General features: G+C 44.2%; 1 protein-coding gene across 10 annotated transcripts in view; it reads right to left on the reverse strand.

Moving 5' to 3' along the window:
- LOC135704758 (uncharacterized) overlaps positions 1–18,680 on the reverse strand; it is a 220,012-nt gene that overhangs the window by 116,085 nt on the left and 85,247 nt on the right. For 7 of the 10 annotated variants that reach the window (XR_010517806.1, XR_010517805.1, XM_065226255.1 and 4 more), the window contains one exon: positions 14,932–16,382. Coding sequence is in view for 8 of the 10 variants with exons in the window: in XM_065226255.1 (XP_065082327.1) it covers positions 14,932–16,382 (1,451 nt within the window). In the remaining 2 variants the exon portion in view is untranslated. Of the gene's footprint in view, positions 1–14,931; positions 16,383–16,782; positions 17,211–17,750; positions 18,573–18,680 lie in introns of all 10 variants that reach the window. The other 3 variants (XM_065226251.1, XM_065226257.1, XM_065226252.1) reach the window with 3 other exon arrangements.

Genomic DNA, 18,680 nt, shown 5'->3' on the forward strand with positions numbered 1-18,680 from the left:
ATGGCTGAGCAGCGTACTCGTCGAAGGGGAACAACTCAACGAACAGTGCCTCGGGCGAATGTTTATGCCAGATGTGCCACATGAATGCACTTTGTTTGTTTATCGAACTCGGGTTGAAATGCAAATGTTTGTCGCAAAACTGAGAGTGGGGTGTTAGGTTTATCTATCCTTTTAATCAGTTAAAATGCATTTTAAATTCTTGCTAAATTGATGAAATCATTTTGTACGACCTATTTAAGCTACTATGCGCTAAGTGTGATATTTTCTCTCTTCTGGAATGCCGTTTATCTCCAGAATTAATATTTCCTACATACGTTTTGAGCATGATTTTCAAATTAAATGATGGGAACCAAACTCTCCAAACACCGATGCGATTATGCGCGCGCAAGCATTCCACTTATTTAACCCGTCAACTCGTATACTCTCGACTTGGCAGAACACCATCACGAGAGTCCTCTTCAACACGTCTCGATGAACCGGTTCGTCGCACCGTCAAGATCATCATCTTGACGATCACTCTCAACACACGAATGCCACCTTAACACCGTCAAATTCCCATAACGTGTCATTAGAACGCCCTGAATCTATCCCGCCAAGCTAAAGCCGGAACACGACCCACTAATTGTATACCAACTTACACATTATTACACAGTACAGTACAGCAGGGTTTTAGATTGGTTTTTGAAGCTCACAAATAGGTATTTCATCCAACATTAACACCATCACTTCGTCGTCGACGACGACTACGACGACTACGATTAATTAATGCTTTCTTTGTTCAAATAGGATCTTTGGCCAAAAGGGGCACGTTTGACGGCGACGAGTTGCGAGATTTTCCCACACTAGGTCACCGGGGCTCACCATCGAGGCTGTTGGTGTACAAATGAAAGAGCGTGCCTCCACCTTACGTTCATAAATAATAGAGATATTGGAAGACACATACCTTACCGGACAGAGGCAGGATGTTTCCTGCGTAGAAAGGTGAATAATTTTCGTGAAATTGGCAAAATAAGAGGTTTGAGACTCGAACATAATAGGTACTGCCGATTTCATCTAAAATTAGCGTTGGAACCCACGATCTTTTGCTTAGTAAGCACAAATGGTTTCCACTAGGCCAGCAAGCCCCTTATATCATTTAACAATTATGAACGAGCGTCCGCTCAAATCGCTGTCATTATCGTTCAATCCCGCCCGGACCCTCGCAACACTTTTATGTGAAGAAGTCTGGAATTTAACGCACGATCTTCGCTCAGTTAACAAAAATGGTCACTACTAGGCCATCGAACTCCGTACATCTCATCATAACAAACCACTAGGACCGACGATCGTTAAAATCTTAAGCCATTCAAAAGAAATGGCCTTCTGCTCTTTCGATACGTATTGACGTCGTCAACAACTGAGCAAATTTGGTTATGATCCGGATTTGCGGGAGAATTTTAAATTCTGTCTGGGTAAATGACATATCAAAAAGACTGGTAACTTGGCCTGAATCCAAGCAACAGACACAGTAGCGCTGCGCTCGAGCGAAGGTGGAAACAACGCATAGAAAAATGAGCAAATACACAAACCTTTCTGTGAGGATGGAAGCTATCCAATTCGTTCGGAGCATTTACCTTTAATTGTGCGTCATAACGGTCGTTTGTGAAAATGGAATAGTTGCCAGTCTTCTTGATATGTTGTCGCTTTTATTCAATTGAAATCTCATTAGTTTCACAGGGCTGGTAGTGCTGATGCGATATAATAGTAGCAATAATGACTAAAATTACGAAAATAGCGACCAAATAGTGACTTATAAATAATAACTATGGTAACTCAGAAATTCAAATACGGTTTGTCATGGAACCTAAAATTACATTTCCATAAATTCCTCTAATTAGGAGACATGGATGTAATGTCGGCCTAAATGCCCCTAATTTGGGCCCATACATAAATTCAACAATCGACTAAATTTTCAATACCGACCAAAAATATCCATAAGTACTGTCCCAATGACGCGTTCATCTAGATAAAATTGATAAATAGCAGATTTTTAGAGATGGGTCGAATCTTAGATCCATAGGCCAACAGGCCGATTTGAATAAATTTTTTTTGATTACATTTTACATGATGACCAGAAAATACCAATTTTAAAATTTTCCGGGTTTTCCTGGAGCTTTGTAAATTTTACTGGTTGTGCGACATACATTTAAACTAATGTATAAACCAATGAAGCCACTAGGTTAAAAATGGTTAAATAGATCATTATTACAACTGTAGTATTTTTCGTAGATTTTGAATTTGTTTCTGCGTTCGAAATCTTAAAAATTTCTATGTATCTAGGTAAGTTAACCTTGATTATTCGCTAAGAAATTTTTACAGAAATTCATCGCAATGTTCTCAAGAACTTTTTTAGAATCATTAATTTACTTGAAGTCTCCTTAGAATTCGCACGCAATTAACCTCAGACATGTCTTAAATTTCTGTTCTGAATGATCTTGGACCCTGAATTCGTATTATGTTTAAAGTTTAGATTTTCAACAAAAATTCCATCTCAGAATACTCTTGGAACTCTTCTCACAGTTCCATTTTGATTCTATTGGAATTCTTCTTGGAATTTCATTCGAATTCCTTCGGATTCTCTTGGAATCAGCCTCAGAAATTGCCCCAGAATTCCTTTACTATTCGCTGAGTTTGGAGACCTTTGGAGTTCACGAGATTTGCTTAAATAATTTATTAGAACTTATTTTAAAAACTTATTAGTATTTGGACCAAGAATCCTCATCCAATCGTCATAGAATTCTTTTCAGAACTCTCGTTACAATTCACCTGGCGCTCGTTTCTCAATTATCTTGGAATTCTCCCAAAAATTGTTTTGGAGCTGAATTTCGCATTTTTCTCTGAAATGGCTTGGTATCGTCCGTAGAATTCCTTAGATATTTACTTCAAATTTCCTTTGGAATTTTCATTGATCTGGCACAGACCAATATCCTTGAAAAGTTTCCAAGGTGCAGAATTTATTTTCGAGAAAACGAAGTTAATTTTCCCCGATTTGATCTCGAAATTCCAAACTTTTCCAAGTTTGTTTCCCGGTGTTTCAAAATTCCTTGAATTTGTCTGGTTATAATCACGGCGAATGAGAACGACCCAAATTTGAGTTTAGTTCACTCAAAATCGCCAAAAGTGCAGGAACTCAGCAATGAGTAATATTTGTCTCGTGGTTTCCTGTTGAAAACCTAAAAAATCTGCCGGAAAATGAGGAAATTGACGAAAATTTTATTCAGTCTCGTGTGAGTGAATCCAATCTTTACTTTTCTCAAATTCGGGAATTTTTCCCTGGAGATCCTGGAAAAACCTAGGAAAACATGAGGCAAATTTACTCATCGCTGAGTTCCTGCACTTTTGGCGATTATGAGTGAACTAAACTTAAATTTGAGTCGTTCTCATTCGCCGTGATTGTTTATTTTTTGACAGATATGCATATTTCGTCATAACTACTGTAGACTTCCTTAGTGCAAGGTACTCAATATAAACATTTTAATTATATTTTTTACACCGTATATTCATAAGAAAAAGTGATTTTAGTGACTATTTTTAGAAAAATAGTGACTTAAGAGACTTTATGGTGTAAAAAGTGAATTTTTAGTGACTGGCTTAAAAATAGTGACCAAGCCACTAAAAAGTGACCTGCTACCAGCCCTGGTTTCAATAAATAAAGCTGCACAAAGTCGTCGAACTGGGTTAGACCAACAAGCTTGTGCCATTGGATCTAGGTTTAATTGGGAATCACGCCGCAAGAGGCGCTTCACTTTCATATTACTTATAGCGGACGCTATAATTTATGGAATTTGCGTCCAACATAGAATATATCAGCTATATTAATTTGGAACTCTCTCACTACGTGACGTTAGCGTGCATGCGAACATTCTGAATATTCTATATTTCGAAGCTTACCTGGTATAGTATGTTGCTGTGCAATGTGAGCATTTTCGGAACAGTGGTGACGTGTAGAGGCTGAAAATGGATGCTGAACGCCATTTTGGAAACAGATGTTGCTTTAGAAAAACTGTAAAATACCCTTCAATATGGGTGTTTCCGGAACGGGGACGACGTGTAGAGGTAAAATTGGAATCTAAGTGCTGCAAAATAACAATATCAATACCTACAAAATGCTGAATTTCACTAGCCACCTGATATCAGAACAGTTCACAACGTTAGAATATCAATATCATTCGCCTCAATGTCAGTGCGCAAATAACATTGACACCGTAAAGGGACCATTGATATACGATCTTTTGAAAACTCATCAGTAATATTAAAACATTCCAACGGTAATTCAAAAAGTTGATTTATTGAGATAAAAGTAAGATTCAAATTTTCCTTAGTGATATTCATAAGCCATCAAAGCCTTATCGATATTATGCTTACCAAGAATATCAGTGTCGAAAGTGAAATTCAGTGCTAGGCCAATATCTTACGTCAATTTACATTGTTGACAGCACGCAACACTGCTCTACACGTCGTCCCCGTTCCGGAAATATCCATATAGAAGAGTATTTGACAGATTTTCTGAAACCGATGGCTGCCATCTTGGATTCCTAAATGGCATCCAACATCGACTTTAGACCTCTACACGTCGTCCCCGTTCCGGAAATACCCATATTGTAGGGTATTTTACAGTACTTCTAAAACCGATGGCCGCCATCTGGGATTCCAAAATGGTGTGCAGTTTCGATTTTTAACCTCTATACGTCACCCCTGTTTCGAAAAAACAGCAACATCCTATATGGGCACGCTTTCCAGACATATCATATTCAGGAAGTTCGCATGCACACTAGCGTCATGTAGTGAGAGAGTTCTGAACTAGTATAACCACTGCCCGAAAGGACTTGGTCACCCTAACAACTTTGCTCAAGACGGCAACTTTCCATATGGCCATGATTACGAGATATATAACACCCCTTATAAGTAATATTAAATTGAAGCGCCTCTAGTGGCGTAGTTCGCAATTAAACTTGCTACGATAGCATGTAGTTTTTTCATATTTGCTGCATTATGTATTGAAACTAGTATTGAATATTTTCTCGCCTTTTCCAGAGCGTCTGTAAAGCTTTCGGCGGTGTAGTGCATCAAATTCTATATGGACATAATTCTTATTCTATGAGCGGACATATGAACACCAACACATCTGCTGCTCCTTTTTCCGTGCACAACTATGTATACAATTAAAAGATGACTTGGCTTTTTGCCGTAGGACTAAAGGGTGATACGGTCAAAATTTGGTCAATATCAACTTGACGTATTTCTTTCAATTTTGCATTTAAAAAACCTGAACACCCCTCATTTTGAAGGTGTGTGTGTGTGTGTAGAATGTTGCTCCTATTTTGATTTTTGAATTCACTCTTCAGTTGTCAAAATGCCGTCCAAGCAAGAAGAGCAGCGTATCAAAATTTTGCTCGCGCATCGCGAAAATCCGAGCTACTCGCACGCAAAGTTGGCAAAATCGCTAAAAGTTGCCAAATCAACCGTTACAAATGTAATTAAAGTGTTTAAGGAACGTTTGTCGACAGCCAGGAAGTCTGGATCGGGGGGAAATCGAAAACCGGAAGCCGCTGAGACGACAAAGAGAGTTGCCGGTAGTTTCAAGCGAAACCCTAACCTCTCTCTCCGAGATGCCGCAAATAAGCTGGGTGTATCGTCTACAACCGTGCATCGAGCCAAAAAACGAGCCGGACTATCGACTTACAAGAAGGTAGTGACTCCAAATCGCGATGATAAACAAAATACGACGGCCAAAGCGCGATCCCGGAGGCTGTACACGACGATGCTGACGAAGTTTGACTGCGTGGTAATGGACGACGAAACCTACGTCAAAGCCGACTACAAGCAGCTTCCGGGACAGGAGTTTTATACGGCAAAAGGAAGGGGAAAGGTAGCAGATGTTTTCAAGCACATGAAACTGTCAAAGTTCGCAAAGAAATATCTGGTTTGGCAAGCCATCTGTACCTGTGGCTTGAAAAGCAGCATTTTCATAGCTTCCGGGACTGTCAACCAAGAAATTTACGTGAAAGAGTGTTTGAATAAACGTCTGCTGCCTTTCCTGAAGAAACACGGTTGTTCCGTACTGTTTTGGCCGGATTTGGCATCTTGCCATTACGGTAAAAAGGCCATGGAGTGGTACGCCGCCAACAACGTGCAGGTGGTTCCCAAGGACAAGAACCCTCCCAACACGCCAGAGCTCCGCCCAATTGAGAAATACTGGGCTATTGTCAAGCGGAACCTAAAGAAGACCAAAAAAACTGCTAAGGGCGAGCAGCAGTTCAAGGCAAACTGGCTTTCTGCGGCGAAGAAGGTGGACAAGGTGGCTGTACAAAATCTGATGGCAGGGGTCAAGCGTAAGGCCCGGCAATTCGGATTTGGAAAAGCGGAAGCCTAACTGAATATTTTTCCTGAATTGTATACTAATTGAACTTGAAAAAGAAATTTAGTTTGATTTTTTAAATAAACGATTTCACCGATTTACACGCGTTTTCCCTTGACCAAATTTTGACCGTATCACCCTTTACGTCCAAGATTTCTACATGGGGGTAAACTTTGTGAAAACCGTAAATGGAACATGTAACAAAATTATGAAAGATTTTGAACGTTAATAATTCAGCTGCCCCTGGACCAATTTCAATAATTTTATCACCAATCGATCAGAAATATTCCTACGCATCTGTGAAATTCAAGACTTTATCATTTTTAAAAAATGTCACTATTGAAAAATGCACGAATGTGCAACTGTTGCTATGATAGTTAAAATTATCACCGATTGCCTGCGAAAAGCGATTTCCTTAACACAGATTTCAAAGTTAAATTGCATCCGGTCTCACCAAGAGGTGTTTTTTCAAGTGGTGGTGTTCTCCGGTACACAACGAAAGGCTCCCCGCAAGCAGCTAGCGATCAAGGCTGAACTCAACCGCTAATCGGATTCAGTTCCAATTATCGTGTGTGGTGATGTCCGGTCGTCGGCATCAGTAGCAGCAGTGCTTTCGGCACGTGGCGTTGAACATTGTTCTCCAGTACACAACGAAAAGCTGCCTGCAAGCAGCGAGCTGCAGCCCACATGAGCATCCCTAGAAGGAGGAAGAAGCCGCACCGCTATTGATCGGAATCAGTAGCTCTTCGTGCGTTTCTGTGAGCTAACACGAGCTCCTGCTGCAGTTAACAAATAAGATTTATTATATAAGACCACGTAGTCTTACGTCGCCATTGCGTACAACCCCATAGGGCTGTCCCTTGTAGCTTTTTTCGTTGAATTCGTTGAGCAGCAGCTGGCCGATTGGATTCTTCTGTGCGCAGCGCCCGGATGTCCCAAAACCACAAAGGAGATACTTGAAGCAGCTTCCGAACTTACATCCCTTCAAGGGCATTCAAGCACTTTCAAAAGAGGAATACCATCGACAGGATGGCTGAACAATTTTTACGGAGACATCCTGAAATCTCAAAGCGGACACCAGAAGCACTTGGAAGAGCATCCGTGGGGTTGACCGCTGACCGACTTGAACGATTTTTCGAGCACGTTTATAGCCAGTTCGAGCAAGGACAAATGTTGTACCTCCTGGATCGGCCAGCTTCATGGTGGAAACTGGACGAAACCAACAACGTTGTGAATCCAGTGCCAAAGAAAGTGTAATCCGGTTGGATGATAGGAGACGCTTTTTATTTCTTTGTCACGCAGCATTTGAACCCTCGTTGGATTGAAATGGGAATTCAGCGTCCAATTGTGCTCGTCGTGGATGGGTACTCTGGTCACCGTTCGTTGAAGCTGTATAGCTGGTGCTACGAGAATGACGTGAAGCTAGTGGTGCTGTATCCCAATTCAACGCATATTCTCCAAGTCCTAGATGTTGCTGTGTTTGGCCCGCTGAAAGCAAAATACACCGAGCTGTTCCAGAAGTGGAAATGTGACAATACAGAGAAAATTTTCAATGAAGTTGAATTTTTGAAGCTGCTTAAGCAGACAAATGATGCTGTCATTCAAAAAGAAACCATCGTCAATGGATGGCGATCAACAGGTCTTCAACCATTTGGCTTCAAGAACATGGATAGATCTCGTTTAACAAGAAACATCTTGCAGCCCCCAGGCCTCATAGCCTAGTCAGTCAAGGCCCGGTATTACCAAGCCGGAGGCGGCGGGTTCGATTCCCGGTCCGGTCGAGGGAATCTTTCGGGTTGAAAATTTTCTCGACTTCCCTGGACATAGAGTATCATTGTGCTTGCCACACAATATACAAATTCATGCATTGGTATTGGCATCGAAAGCTCTCAATTAATAACTGTGGAAGTGCATTTAGAACACTAAGTTGAGAGCACACAATAAACTAATATGCGCTAAGCAATATGCTTAAAATGCGAATAAGAAGAAGAAGAAGCCCCCTGAATCATCATTGGAAACTGGGAGATTTGAGAATGGTTTGGACGAATGTCAAGCTTTTCCTCAACTAGCCGAAGACATCCCGCAGACTGATCCGAACAACAACCTACACGAGTCTGTTATGAATTTGTCAGGGTTCAAGGAGCCAGTCTGTGTCACCGAGCCAATCAACAAAATTAATGGAAGATCAACGTCCGAAGAAGAACCATCGACAAGCTTTGATTATCAGCTGTTATCTGTAGAAAGTGACCAACGTCAACAGTTGCCGAACAATTCGTTTGAATTCGATTCCGACTGGGAGAATGTACCGTCAAGCATCACGACAAGTGATTCTGTTTGCCAACAAACTGGGAAGCTTGTGTCCAAAGCTCGCGAATCGATTGATAAACTTCGGATTCATCTCAAGGTTAACGATCCATCCCAAACTGGTAAATGTACTTATTATGAAACAGCAACTAAAGGGTGATACGGTCAAAATTTGGTCAATATCAACTTGACGTATTGCTTTCAATTTTGCATTTAAAAAACCTGAACACCCCTCATTTTGAAGGTGTGTGTGTGTAGAATATTGCTCCTATTTTGATTTTGGAATTCACTCTTCAGTTGTCAAAATGCCGTCCAAGCAAGAAGAGCAGCGTATCAAAATTTTGCTCGCGCATCGCGAAAATCCGAGCTACTCGCACGCAAAGTTGGCAAAATCGCTAAAAGTTGCCAAATCAACCGTTACAAATGTAATTAAAGTGTTTGGGGAACGTTTGTCGACAGCCAGGAAGTCTGGATCGGGGGGAAATCGAAAACCGGAAGCCGCTGAGACGACAAAGAGAGTTGCCGGTAGTTTCAAGCGAAACCCTAACCTCTCTCTCCGAGATGCCGCAAATAAGCTGGGTGTATCGTCTACAACCGTGCATCGAGCCAAAAAACGAGCCGGACTATCGACTTACAAGAAGGTAGTGACTCCAAATCGCGATGATAAACAAAATACGACGGCCAAAGCGCGATCCCGGAGGCTGTACACGACGATGCTGACGAAGTTTGACTGCGTGGTAATGGACGACGAAACCTACGTCAAAGCCGACTACAAGCAGCTTCCGGGACAGGAGTTTTATACGGCAAAAGGAAGGGGAAAGGTAGCAGATGTTTTCAAGCACATGAAACTGTCAAAGTTCGCAAAAAAATATCTGGTTTGGCAAGCCATCTGTACCTGTGGCTTGAAAAGCAGCATTTTCATAGCTTCCGGGACTGTCAACCAAGAAATTTACGTGAAAGAGTGTTTGAATAAACGTCTGCTGCCTTTCCTGAAGAAACACGGTTATTCCGTACTGTTTTGGCCGGATTTGGCATCTTGCCATTACGGTAAAAAGGCCATGGAGTGGTACGCCGCCAACAACGTGCAGGTGGTTCCCAAGGACAAGAACCCTCCCAACACGCCAGAGCTCCGCCCAATTGAGAAATACTGGGCTATTGTCAAGCGGAACCTAAAGAAGACCAAAAAAACTGCTAAGGGCGAGCAGCAGTTCAAGGCAAACTGGCTTTCTGCGGCGAAGAAGGTGGACAAGGTGGCTGTACAAAATCTGATGGCAGGGGTCAAGCGTAAGGCCCGGCTTTTCGGATTTGGAAAAGCGGAAGGCTAACTGAATATTTTTCCTGAATTTTATACTAATTGAACTTGAAAAAGAAATTTAATTTGATTTTTTAAATAAACGATTTCACCGATTTACACGCGTTTTCCCTTGACCAAATTTTGACCGTATCACCCTTTAAATATCATTGATCCAGTTGTGATCGAAGCTTCTCCACCCTTGCCCCGAACATCTTCGGATATTTTGAGCTTGCCAAAGGTTGTGAGCGAAAACACTCGTTCACAAAAAGGCTTAAAGTTGTCTTATGGAGTAATGTCTGACGTCGAGATTATCAAGGAAATGAGATTTCCCGAACTAAGCGCGAAAAAATGATCCGTGAAGCTAAGGAAGAGCTATCATTGGAAACTGAGCGGATCAAATTGTACAGAAACAAAAGTACAGGAAGCAAGCAAGTAGTGTGGGAAGTACCCGCATTCTTTCCGATTTATTGAGGGTCCGCAAGTTCGACATCGTAGCGCTGCAGGAGGTTTGCTGGAAGGGATCGTTGTATACCATCTACCAGAGCTGCGGTAATACACATGAGCTGGGTACAGCTTTCATCGTGATGGGCGAAATGCAGAAGCGCGTGATTAGGTGGTGGCCAATCGATAGCAGAATGTGCAAGTTGAGGATCAAAGGTCGTTTCTTCAATGTCAGCATAATCAACGTGCACAGCCCTCACTTAGCAAGTGACGATGACGATAAACACGCTTTTTACGTGCAGCCGGAACGGGAATACGACAGCTGCCCAAGCCATGACGTCAAAATCGTCATCGGTGATCTTAATGCTCAGGTCGGCCAGGAGGAGGAATTCAGACCGGTTATAGGAAAGTTCAGCGCTCACCAGCTAACGAATGCCGCCTCTAAGAACATGGCCATACGTAGTACCTACTTCCAGCATAGCCTCCCATATCGGTACACCTGGAGATCATCACAGCAGACAGAATCACAAATCGACCACGTTTTGATCGACGGAAGGCACTTCTCGGACATTATCGACGTCAGGACCTATCGCGGCGCAAATATCGATTTGGACCACTACCTTCTGATGGTCAAGGTGCGCCAAAAACTTTCCGTTGCCAACAACAGTGCCACGGTACAATCTGGAGCTGCCCGAAGTCGCAACTGAGTACGTGCAATGCCTCGACGCAGCATTGCCGGATGAGGGAGAGCTTACCGAAGCCCCTCGTGAGGACTGCTGGAGCAACGTGAAGGCACCGTTGGGTTCGTGGAGCGGAATCGACGGAACGATTGGTTCGACGAAGAGTGTCAGACGGTTTTGGACGAGAAGAACGCAACGCGGGCGGTGATGCTGCAGCAAGGAACCCGTCATAATGTGGAGCGATATAAACAATAGTGAAGACAGCAAGCCCATCTTTTCTGGGATAAGAAGCGCCGCCTGGAAGAGCTGGCGTGTGAAGAAATGGAGCAGCTGTATCGATCTCAAGAAACACGCAAGTTCTACAAGAAACTCAACGCATCCTGCCAATGCTTTGTGCCGCGAGCCGAAATGTGTCGGGATAAGGAAGGGGGTATCTTAACGGACGAACGTGAGGTGATTGAAAGGTGGAAGCAGCACTACGATGAACATCTGAACGGCGCAGAGGCGACAGCTTAAGAACAACAAAGCAGCTGGGAAAGATGGTATCGGAGCGGAACTTATCAAAATGGGCCCGGATAAGTTGGCCACTTGTCTGCCCGACTGATTGTCAGGATCTGGGATACAGAACAGCTACCGGAGGAGTGGAAAGAGGGAGTAATATGCCCAGTATATAAAAAAGGCGACAAACTAGAATGTGAGAACTATCGGGCGATCACTACTCTTAACGCGGCCTACAAAGTGCTTTCCCAGATCGTCTTTCGCCGTTTATGGCCGCTAGCAAGCAGATTTGTGGGAAGTTAACAAGCCGGTTTTGTGGACGGGCGATCGACAACGGACCAAATCTTTACGTTGCGGCAGATCCTCCAAAAGTGTCGTGAATATCAAGTCCCTACGCACCACCTATTCATCGATTTCAAGGCCGCCTATGATACTATTGACCGTGAAGAGCTATGGAAGATTATGGACGAGTACGGTTTTCCCGGGAAGCTGACCAGACTGATCAGGGCTACGATGGATGGTGTACAGTGCTGCGTGAAGATATCGGGTGCGTTATCGGACTCGTTTGAAACTCGCAAAGGACTTCGACAAGGCGATGGTATTTCCTGCCTCTTGTTCAACATTGCGCTAGAAGGTGTTGTGAAACGTGTGGGCTTTAACATGCGGAGCACGATCTTCAATAAGTCCAACCAGTTCAGCTGCTTCGCTGACGACGTGGACATTGTCGGAAGAACGTTTCGGGCCGTGGCGGAGCAGTACACCAGGCTAAAAAGTGAGGCAGAGAAGGTTGGATTAGAGGTGAATACGTCGAAGACAAAGTATCTGTTAGCTGGTGGAACCGAGCGGGATAGGGCTCGCATAGGCAGAAGCGTGACAATCGACGGGGATGAGTTCGAGATGGTGGATGAATTTGTGTACCTCGGATCATTGGTGACGTCGGATAACTACTGCAGCAGAGAAATTCGTCGGCGTATTATTGCCGGAAGTCGTGTTTACTACGAACTCCACAAGACCCTGAGGTCGGGTAAACTTCACCTCCGTACTAAATGTACCATGTACAAGACGCTGATAAGACCGGTAGTTCTCTACGGGCACGAGACGTGGACGATGCTCGAGGAGGACCTGCAAGCACTGGGTGTTTTCGAACGACGAGTACTTAGGACCATCTTTGGCGGGGTATGTGAACCACGGTGAACCACGAGCTGGCGCAACTCTATGGCGAACCCGGTGGGTGGGACACGTTTTAAGAATGCCGGACAACAATCCCGCAAAAATGGTGTTTGCCTCGAATCCGGCCGGTACAAGACGAAGAGGAGCACAGCGAGCAAGGTGGTTAGACCAAGTGGAGCTGGATCTTTGAAGTGTGGGACGGTCAAGAAATTGGAGACAAGCAGCCACGGACCGAGTGAATTGGCGTAACATTGTGATGCAGGTGCAGTCCTGAGGGATGTCGGACCATAAGTAAGTAATTTCAGTTCATACACTGTATTAATGGAAATTTTGTCCTTTTTGGCAAATAGTATTACACCATATTTTTGACACGATTGAAGTGCATCCACTTTGATGTGATATCAAAATAATTGTTTTGCTGTTTACAACTTTGTCTCAGACGTCATTTCTATCAGAATTCCAAGGACTTTATTTTTTTTAATTTACAAGATCTAAAATGGCCAAATTTGAGCAAAAATATGAATTATTGCCCATAACAAACAATTACGCAAAATTTCAAACTAATAGAAGAAGGTCGATTCAAAAAAAATCGCCAGGAACTGCTCTATAGTACAAATGTGAAAATGGTACAGGCATAGCAAGCTAATTGATAGCAGGTGTATAGTTCCAGTAGGGACGTAAAAAGCCATCCAGCATTTTTGCAGTGTTTGGTAGGGAACATATGATTTGACGTTTGGGTTGTGTCGTTTGTCGTGTAAACGTTCAAATTTGATCGTTTACACGTCAAACGACACAACCCAAACTTCAAATCTTATGTTCCCTGCCAGAAAATCAGTCAGATTGTGGCGGCCATAAGCGATCGTAAAATACTGGATAGCAGAAGAATTGAAGTAAATCATTCGTTTATAGACTTCTCTGACGTTTGTGAATTGCACAAGTATTAGTGCAGAACTTTGGGTAAATTCAAAGGCTTTCTTGCACAGTGTACTTATGATTTACCCAAAGTACTGCACTAATACTTGTGCATTTCACAAACGTCAGAGAAGTCTATTCTTACTACTTTATGTACATCTTACATTTCATCCTGACATCGAAGAGTAAAAAAATAACGAATTGTATTATCTGTTCGTACGCTACACTTATCCCTTTCGATGTGCCTAGTACAGTGTGGCACCACCTGTGTGTCTTTGTGTGTACCACAATCCCATGGCATCGCGAAGGTGAGCAATCGGTAAAGGCGGGCGGGCGGCCACATATCTATCTGTGTTTTGTGAGTAAACCGCGCACTAGGCCAACCAGAACCAAAACCGTGTCGGTCGTCGGTGAATGAAGGTGGCAACTCGTGGAGAGCCCATAATAGTACTTATCCCGCACCCCCAGAGGCATTCAGTCATGTAAAATGGAGCCTCTGCTGTTATTATTGTTTGTAATAGTTGGCATGCCTAGCGAGCTGTCATGCCATGTGAAGTCACCTATATAAAATATTCTCACAATTTGTGCATAAACTAGACACTTATAGAATTCTGTTTCGTGTCTTGTTCGTATCTCCGGTGCACATGAGCTTGCTGGCAGGCCTTTACATACTTGTGCGGCAGCAAAGTTGGTCGAGAAAAAGATAATGCAAACGAATGCAGAAACACATGCATTTTTCTTGGATTTTAAAATCCCATCATCGACCGACGACCGATCGACCGACAGCCTGCGGGTGGCCGTCAACAAGCGACGACCGGTGCTGGGCGATGGAATGCGCAGCTTTCACGTGGTTTGATAGCTGAGAATGGTCATTTGGATATCCTGAATTCCATAGATCAATTTGTTAAGTTTGAATAGCGAATTGGATGTTGGTAAGCATTTCACACAAATAGAGTGCTAATCAGGGACGTAGGGAGGGAGTGGCGAAAACGACCTTCACCAAGAGTGACTAGTCGAGGTTCAAAATGATCACACTGTTCAGTTTGTACGGTCAGAGTCGAACCAGCGAACGGCTGAATGTCTCTTTAATAAAGTAATCTAACCTAACCTGTTGTAAACCGAATCAGATACCTCCGTTAACGACCCATTCACCTCCCGGCGCAAACCTCGAGGTTAACCACGACCCCCGGAAACATTTCAAAGCAAAAACAAAAAGAAGAGTAAACTGCACTCACCTGCACCTTGACGGATTCCTTCGGTCGCTCCCGAGGCGGTGCCTTCTCGGGACACTTCTCGAAGATCAGCACCCGCTCGGCCACGGAGCCCCGGGACAGGAACGGCCGGATCGGGCTAGGAATGGTCTTCGCCTGGAACTCCTTCTTCTCGTCCGACGACGCCGGTCGGCCAAAATCTTTCGGCAGTCTTGTGGTTGCGACATTGCGGGTAAAGTTCGTCGACAGCTTCTGCTGTTCGTGGATTTGGTGAAGGCTGAGGATCGGTATGTGGTTCGGTTTCATCGGGACACCGTTCCAGTGTTTGACACCGACGGCATTTGGTGCACCGGAGTTGTTGTCGGCGCCAGCGCCAGCGCTAGTACCGTTGGTGCCATTGGTGCTGCCACCGTTGGCCACTACGGTCGATGAGGTCACCATATCGGAGGGCCGACTGTTACTGCTATAACCGTAGTCCGGTACGTCCCGTTCGCTCAGGGTGGACGTTATGACCTCCGGCAGTAGGTCGTTGCTGTTGAGGACAGTTCCCGTTTTCAGTGCGTTGATTAGACGTTCTTCTTCCCGAGAGACCTCATCCATAAGCTCCGCAGTATTCTTCGAGATGAAACCGGTTCCGCCAGCGATGCTACTAAGGCCACTGTTACTACTACTGCTGCTGCCGGAACTTGACGGGCTGGGCATGTGGTGGTGATTGACTTGGTCGGAACTGTTTTGTTGCTGTTGGCCAGTGGATTTCACTACACGATTCTTCAGCGGCCAGCTAGGAACATGGTTCAGCAAGTGTTCCGGCTTGACCGGAGTCTGCGGCTTTTCACGGGGCTTTTCAACGATCGTATCCTTCAGGACGTCCGGTACGTTGTTTTGGTTCAGGGTACTAAGGTTATTGTTGTTATTGTTCACTTTGTTCGGTGCACTACTGCCTGGCCGGATGTAGTTGGGTTTATTGATGGGGGAAGTGTTCAGGTTTTGAGCACCGTTTTGTTCGAACTTTTGAAGCACACTCTTGATGGCCGACCCAGCGGAAGTCGGTCGTCCGGCACCTCGTTTCTGTGCGGCGATCCGAGCCTTGTCTTCGTTCACGAACGAACTGACCAGCTGTTCGAGACTGTTGTTGGAAAGTTCGGGTGCTTGCGCTAGCAGTTCGGCAACACCGGAAGCGGAATTCTGGTTTACGCTAGACGACGACGGCGAGGTCGACAAAGGTGACGCGGAAGAGGTAGTAGTCGTAGGGCTCAGGGTTTTGCTAAAAGCATTTTCACCGTCCGCCGCCGGCAGTTGGCAGTTGAGGATTTCAGTTGGCGCTAGGCCACGGGCTTTCCATGTCTGGTAGATTGCTTCGGCGTGATCGGAAATCTGCTTCGCGATCGCGTCGAGGTCCTCCTGCTGATGGTTCGACTGGCCTTCGGCGAAGCTATGCACGTTCGACGAAGGCGACGAAGCGGAGGACTGCTTCGCTGTAGTTGCCATGGTTTCACGCAACAGACACACGCGCACACGATTTCGTAAAGAATTTTTCACACAATTAATTTTTTTATTTTTTATTTTGATTTCATTGATTTTCGTTTGGTTTCATTTCACAGTGCACATTTTTTTTTTTGATTTTGAAAATAAACGAAAGGGAAAAAATTATTAGAACTTTCTTTTTTGTTTGCTCTCGACTACTTGGCAAATGGGGCGTATGAACTGGTTGATGTTTCGCGTTTGCTCTGTTCACATTAATCACATCAAACAATGAACGGTGAACGAGTAGACAGAAAATACATTCAACTTCTTCGGCTTCTCCTCTGGACCGTATTTTCGCCAAAGACTATCTTACAAACAATTACAGATGGTGATAATATTTTTCATTCTTACACATCATTATCCACATCCACGGGGATTGCGAGGGCAGCGCAGAGGTCGCCCTGGTTGGCTGAGAGAAAACACAATATGGTAGCACACTGACACTCACACACACTCACGCGCACTCGGCGCACGCTTGTTGGCTTCCGGTATCGCGTGTGTGTACCGCGTATGTGTGATTTGTTGTTCTCGGTTTGTCGAAATCCAGGCGCAATGTGTTGTTGGGGTGTTGTATCGCAGCGAGCACACGCACACACACATTTAGTACTTGTCGAGCAGTAAGGTGTACTCTCTTTTTCTTTTCTCTTGCTTTCGTTTTGCACCGTTAATTTTTCGCTTTCGATTATTCTTATTTGATTTTGTTTTGTTTTGATCAACTCATTCTAGCATCAGCCTTGGTTGCGAATAATTTTCTACTTTTCCATGAAATTTTCATCGAACTATTTTTTTTTTTTGGGTTTTAAATTTCCATTAGCAGCTACAAACACGCACACAGAGAGAGAGAGAGAAAAGGAGAGGAAGCACACGGACATACACAAACACAAGGCATCAATCAGTAGGCTGTTTTGTTTAGCGATGGCAGCAACATGTGGCAGCACGGACAAAAACAAAGCAGGCGATCATCCTTGACCCCTCGTCGGGCTCTCGTCGCGGGTTCGAGACGAGGGGTCCGCAAATGTAACGGGTGTGTTTTTTTTTATGGGAGCGCGGTTAGCAGTCGAGTGAGTGAGAGCGAAAGGAGCGGGGGGTTAGGCCACACAGCACAAACGCACGCACGGGGGTTTTCCCGAAATGAATCAGATTTGATTGGTGGGTTATTTACACTCGAAAAAATGGTGTTTAGATTTTTCGTCAAGCTGGGACTGTTTCATTACCGATTGTTCTCGGGGGGGTGATTGATTATATTTTGGTTTTCTATTGGTTTACAACATTGATTGGGGTGTTATTTTTCTAATTGTTTATCCATTTGTTGGGGTCACTTTTGCTAGGTTATCCGGTCGGGGGGTCTTCCTTTGTGGCACAAATTGCAAAATTTTCTACAGTTGTTGGTGAAAAACGGGGTAGCACATCACATCAGTGTAGAGTGTTTGGAAACGACGAGGGGTGATTCGCACTCACTTATCGAGAACAAATTCTGATAATAGAAATTGAAAGCTTCATTCATTTAGGTAGCGTTCGGCTTTTGATTTTCCGTTGAACTAGAATGAAAAACACGAGATTTTCTTCTCGATTGCTTGTTGTGTTTCCCTTCTTTTCGCAGAGAGTGCACGATTATTTTTCACTTTTCAATGAAGCTTCTTCCTCGCGAGAAGGGAAATCTTCTCGTTTCCTATTTTCTGCAGCTACTGCAGCATGTTCACACACGAGCTGCCGCCACTTTCTCGAGATTTTTATTTTTAGAACCGCACTTTTCTTCACTGTCGTGGAAAATCGCACCCTATCGAGCGAGGTTTTTCTTCGTTGCGGAAAATATTCTTCCTCATTAGCACAAACCCGCCGTGCGGGATTTTACACTTGCAAACTTATTTTCCCCTTGCCAGTAACAAAAAATCGCGGGTTTTCATTATATTTTCATTTTGATATGAAAAAAAAAATCACTGTTTCTCAAAACGACCGCTACGCGGCGCACAATCTCGATTCTCGCGCACAGCTCTCTAGCCGAACGAACACACACGTCCTACGGGTGGGATCACACTCTCGCGACTGAAACTCCGCGAGTGATCTAGTAGTCTGCAAGTTCACCGCGCTCGTGTTCGCTCCCACTCACTCTCGCTCCTCGTCCCCCTCGTTCGCGATCGTGTCTGTGTGCGAAAGAGAGAGAGAGAGAGAGATAAAGAGAGTAAGGCCTGCTATGGCGAGTTTCGACGCTTCGCGACGCGCGCGGATCCGCCGAGATTTATCGTCAAGTC

This window comes from Ochlerotatus camptorhynchus, unplaced genomic scaffold (genome assembly GCF_037179485.1).
Source record: "Ochlerotatus camptorhynchus isolate MF236.1 unplaced genomic scaffold, CSIRO-AGI_Acam_v1.1 ptg000247l, whole genome shotgun sequence".
NCBI classification, from domain to species: domain Eukaryota; kingdom Metazoa; phylum Arthropoda; class Insecta; order Diptera; family Culicidae; genus Ochlerotatus; species Ochlerotatus camptorhynchus.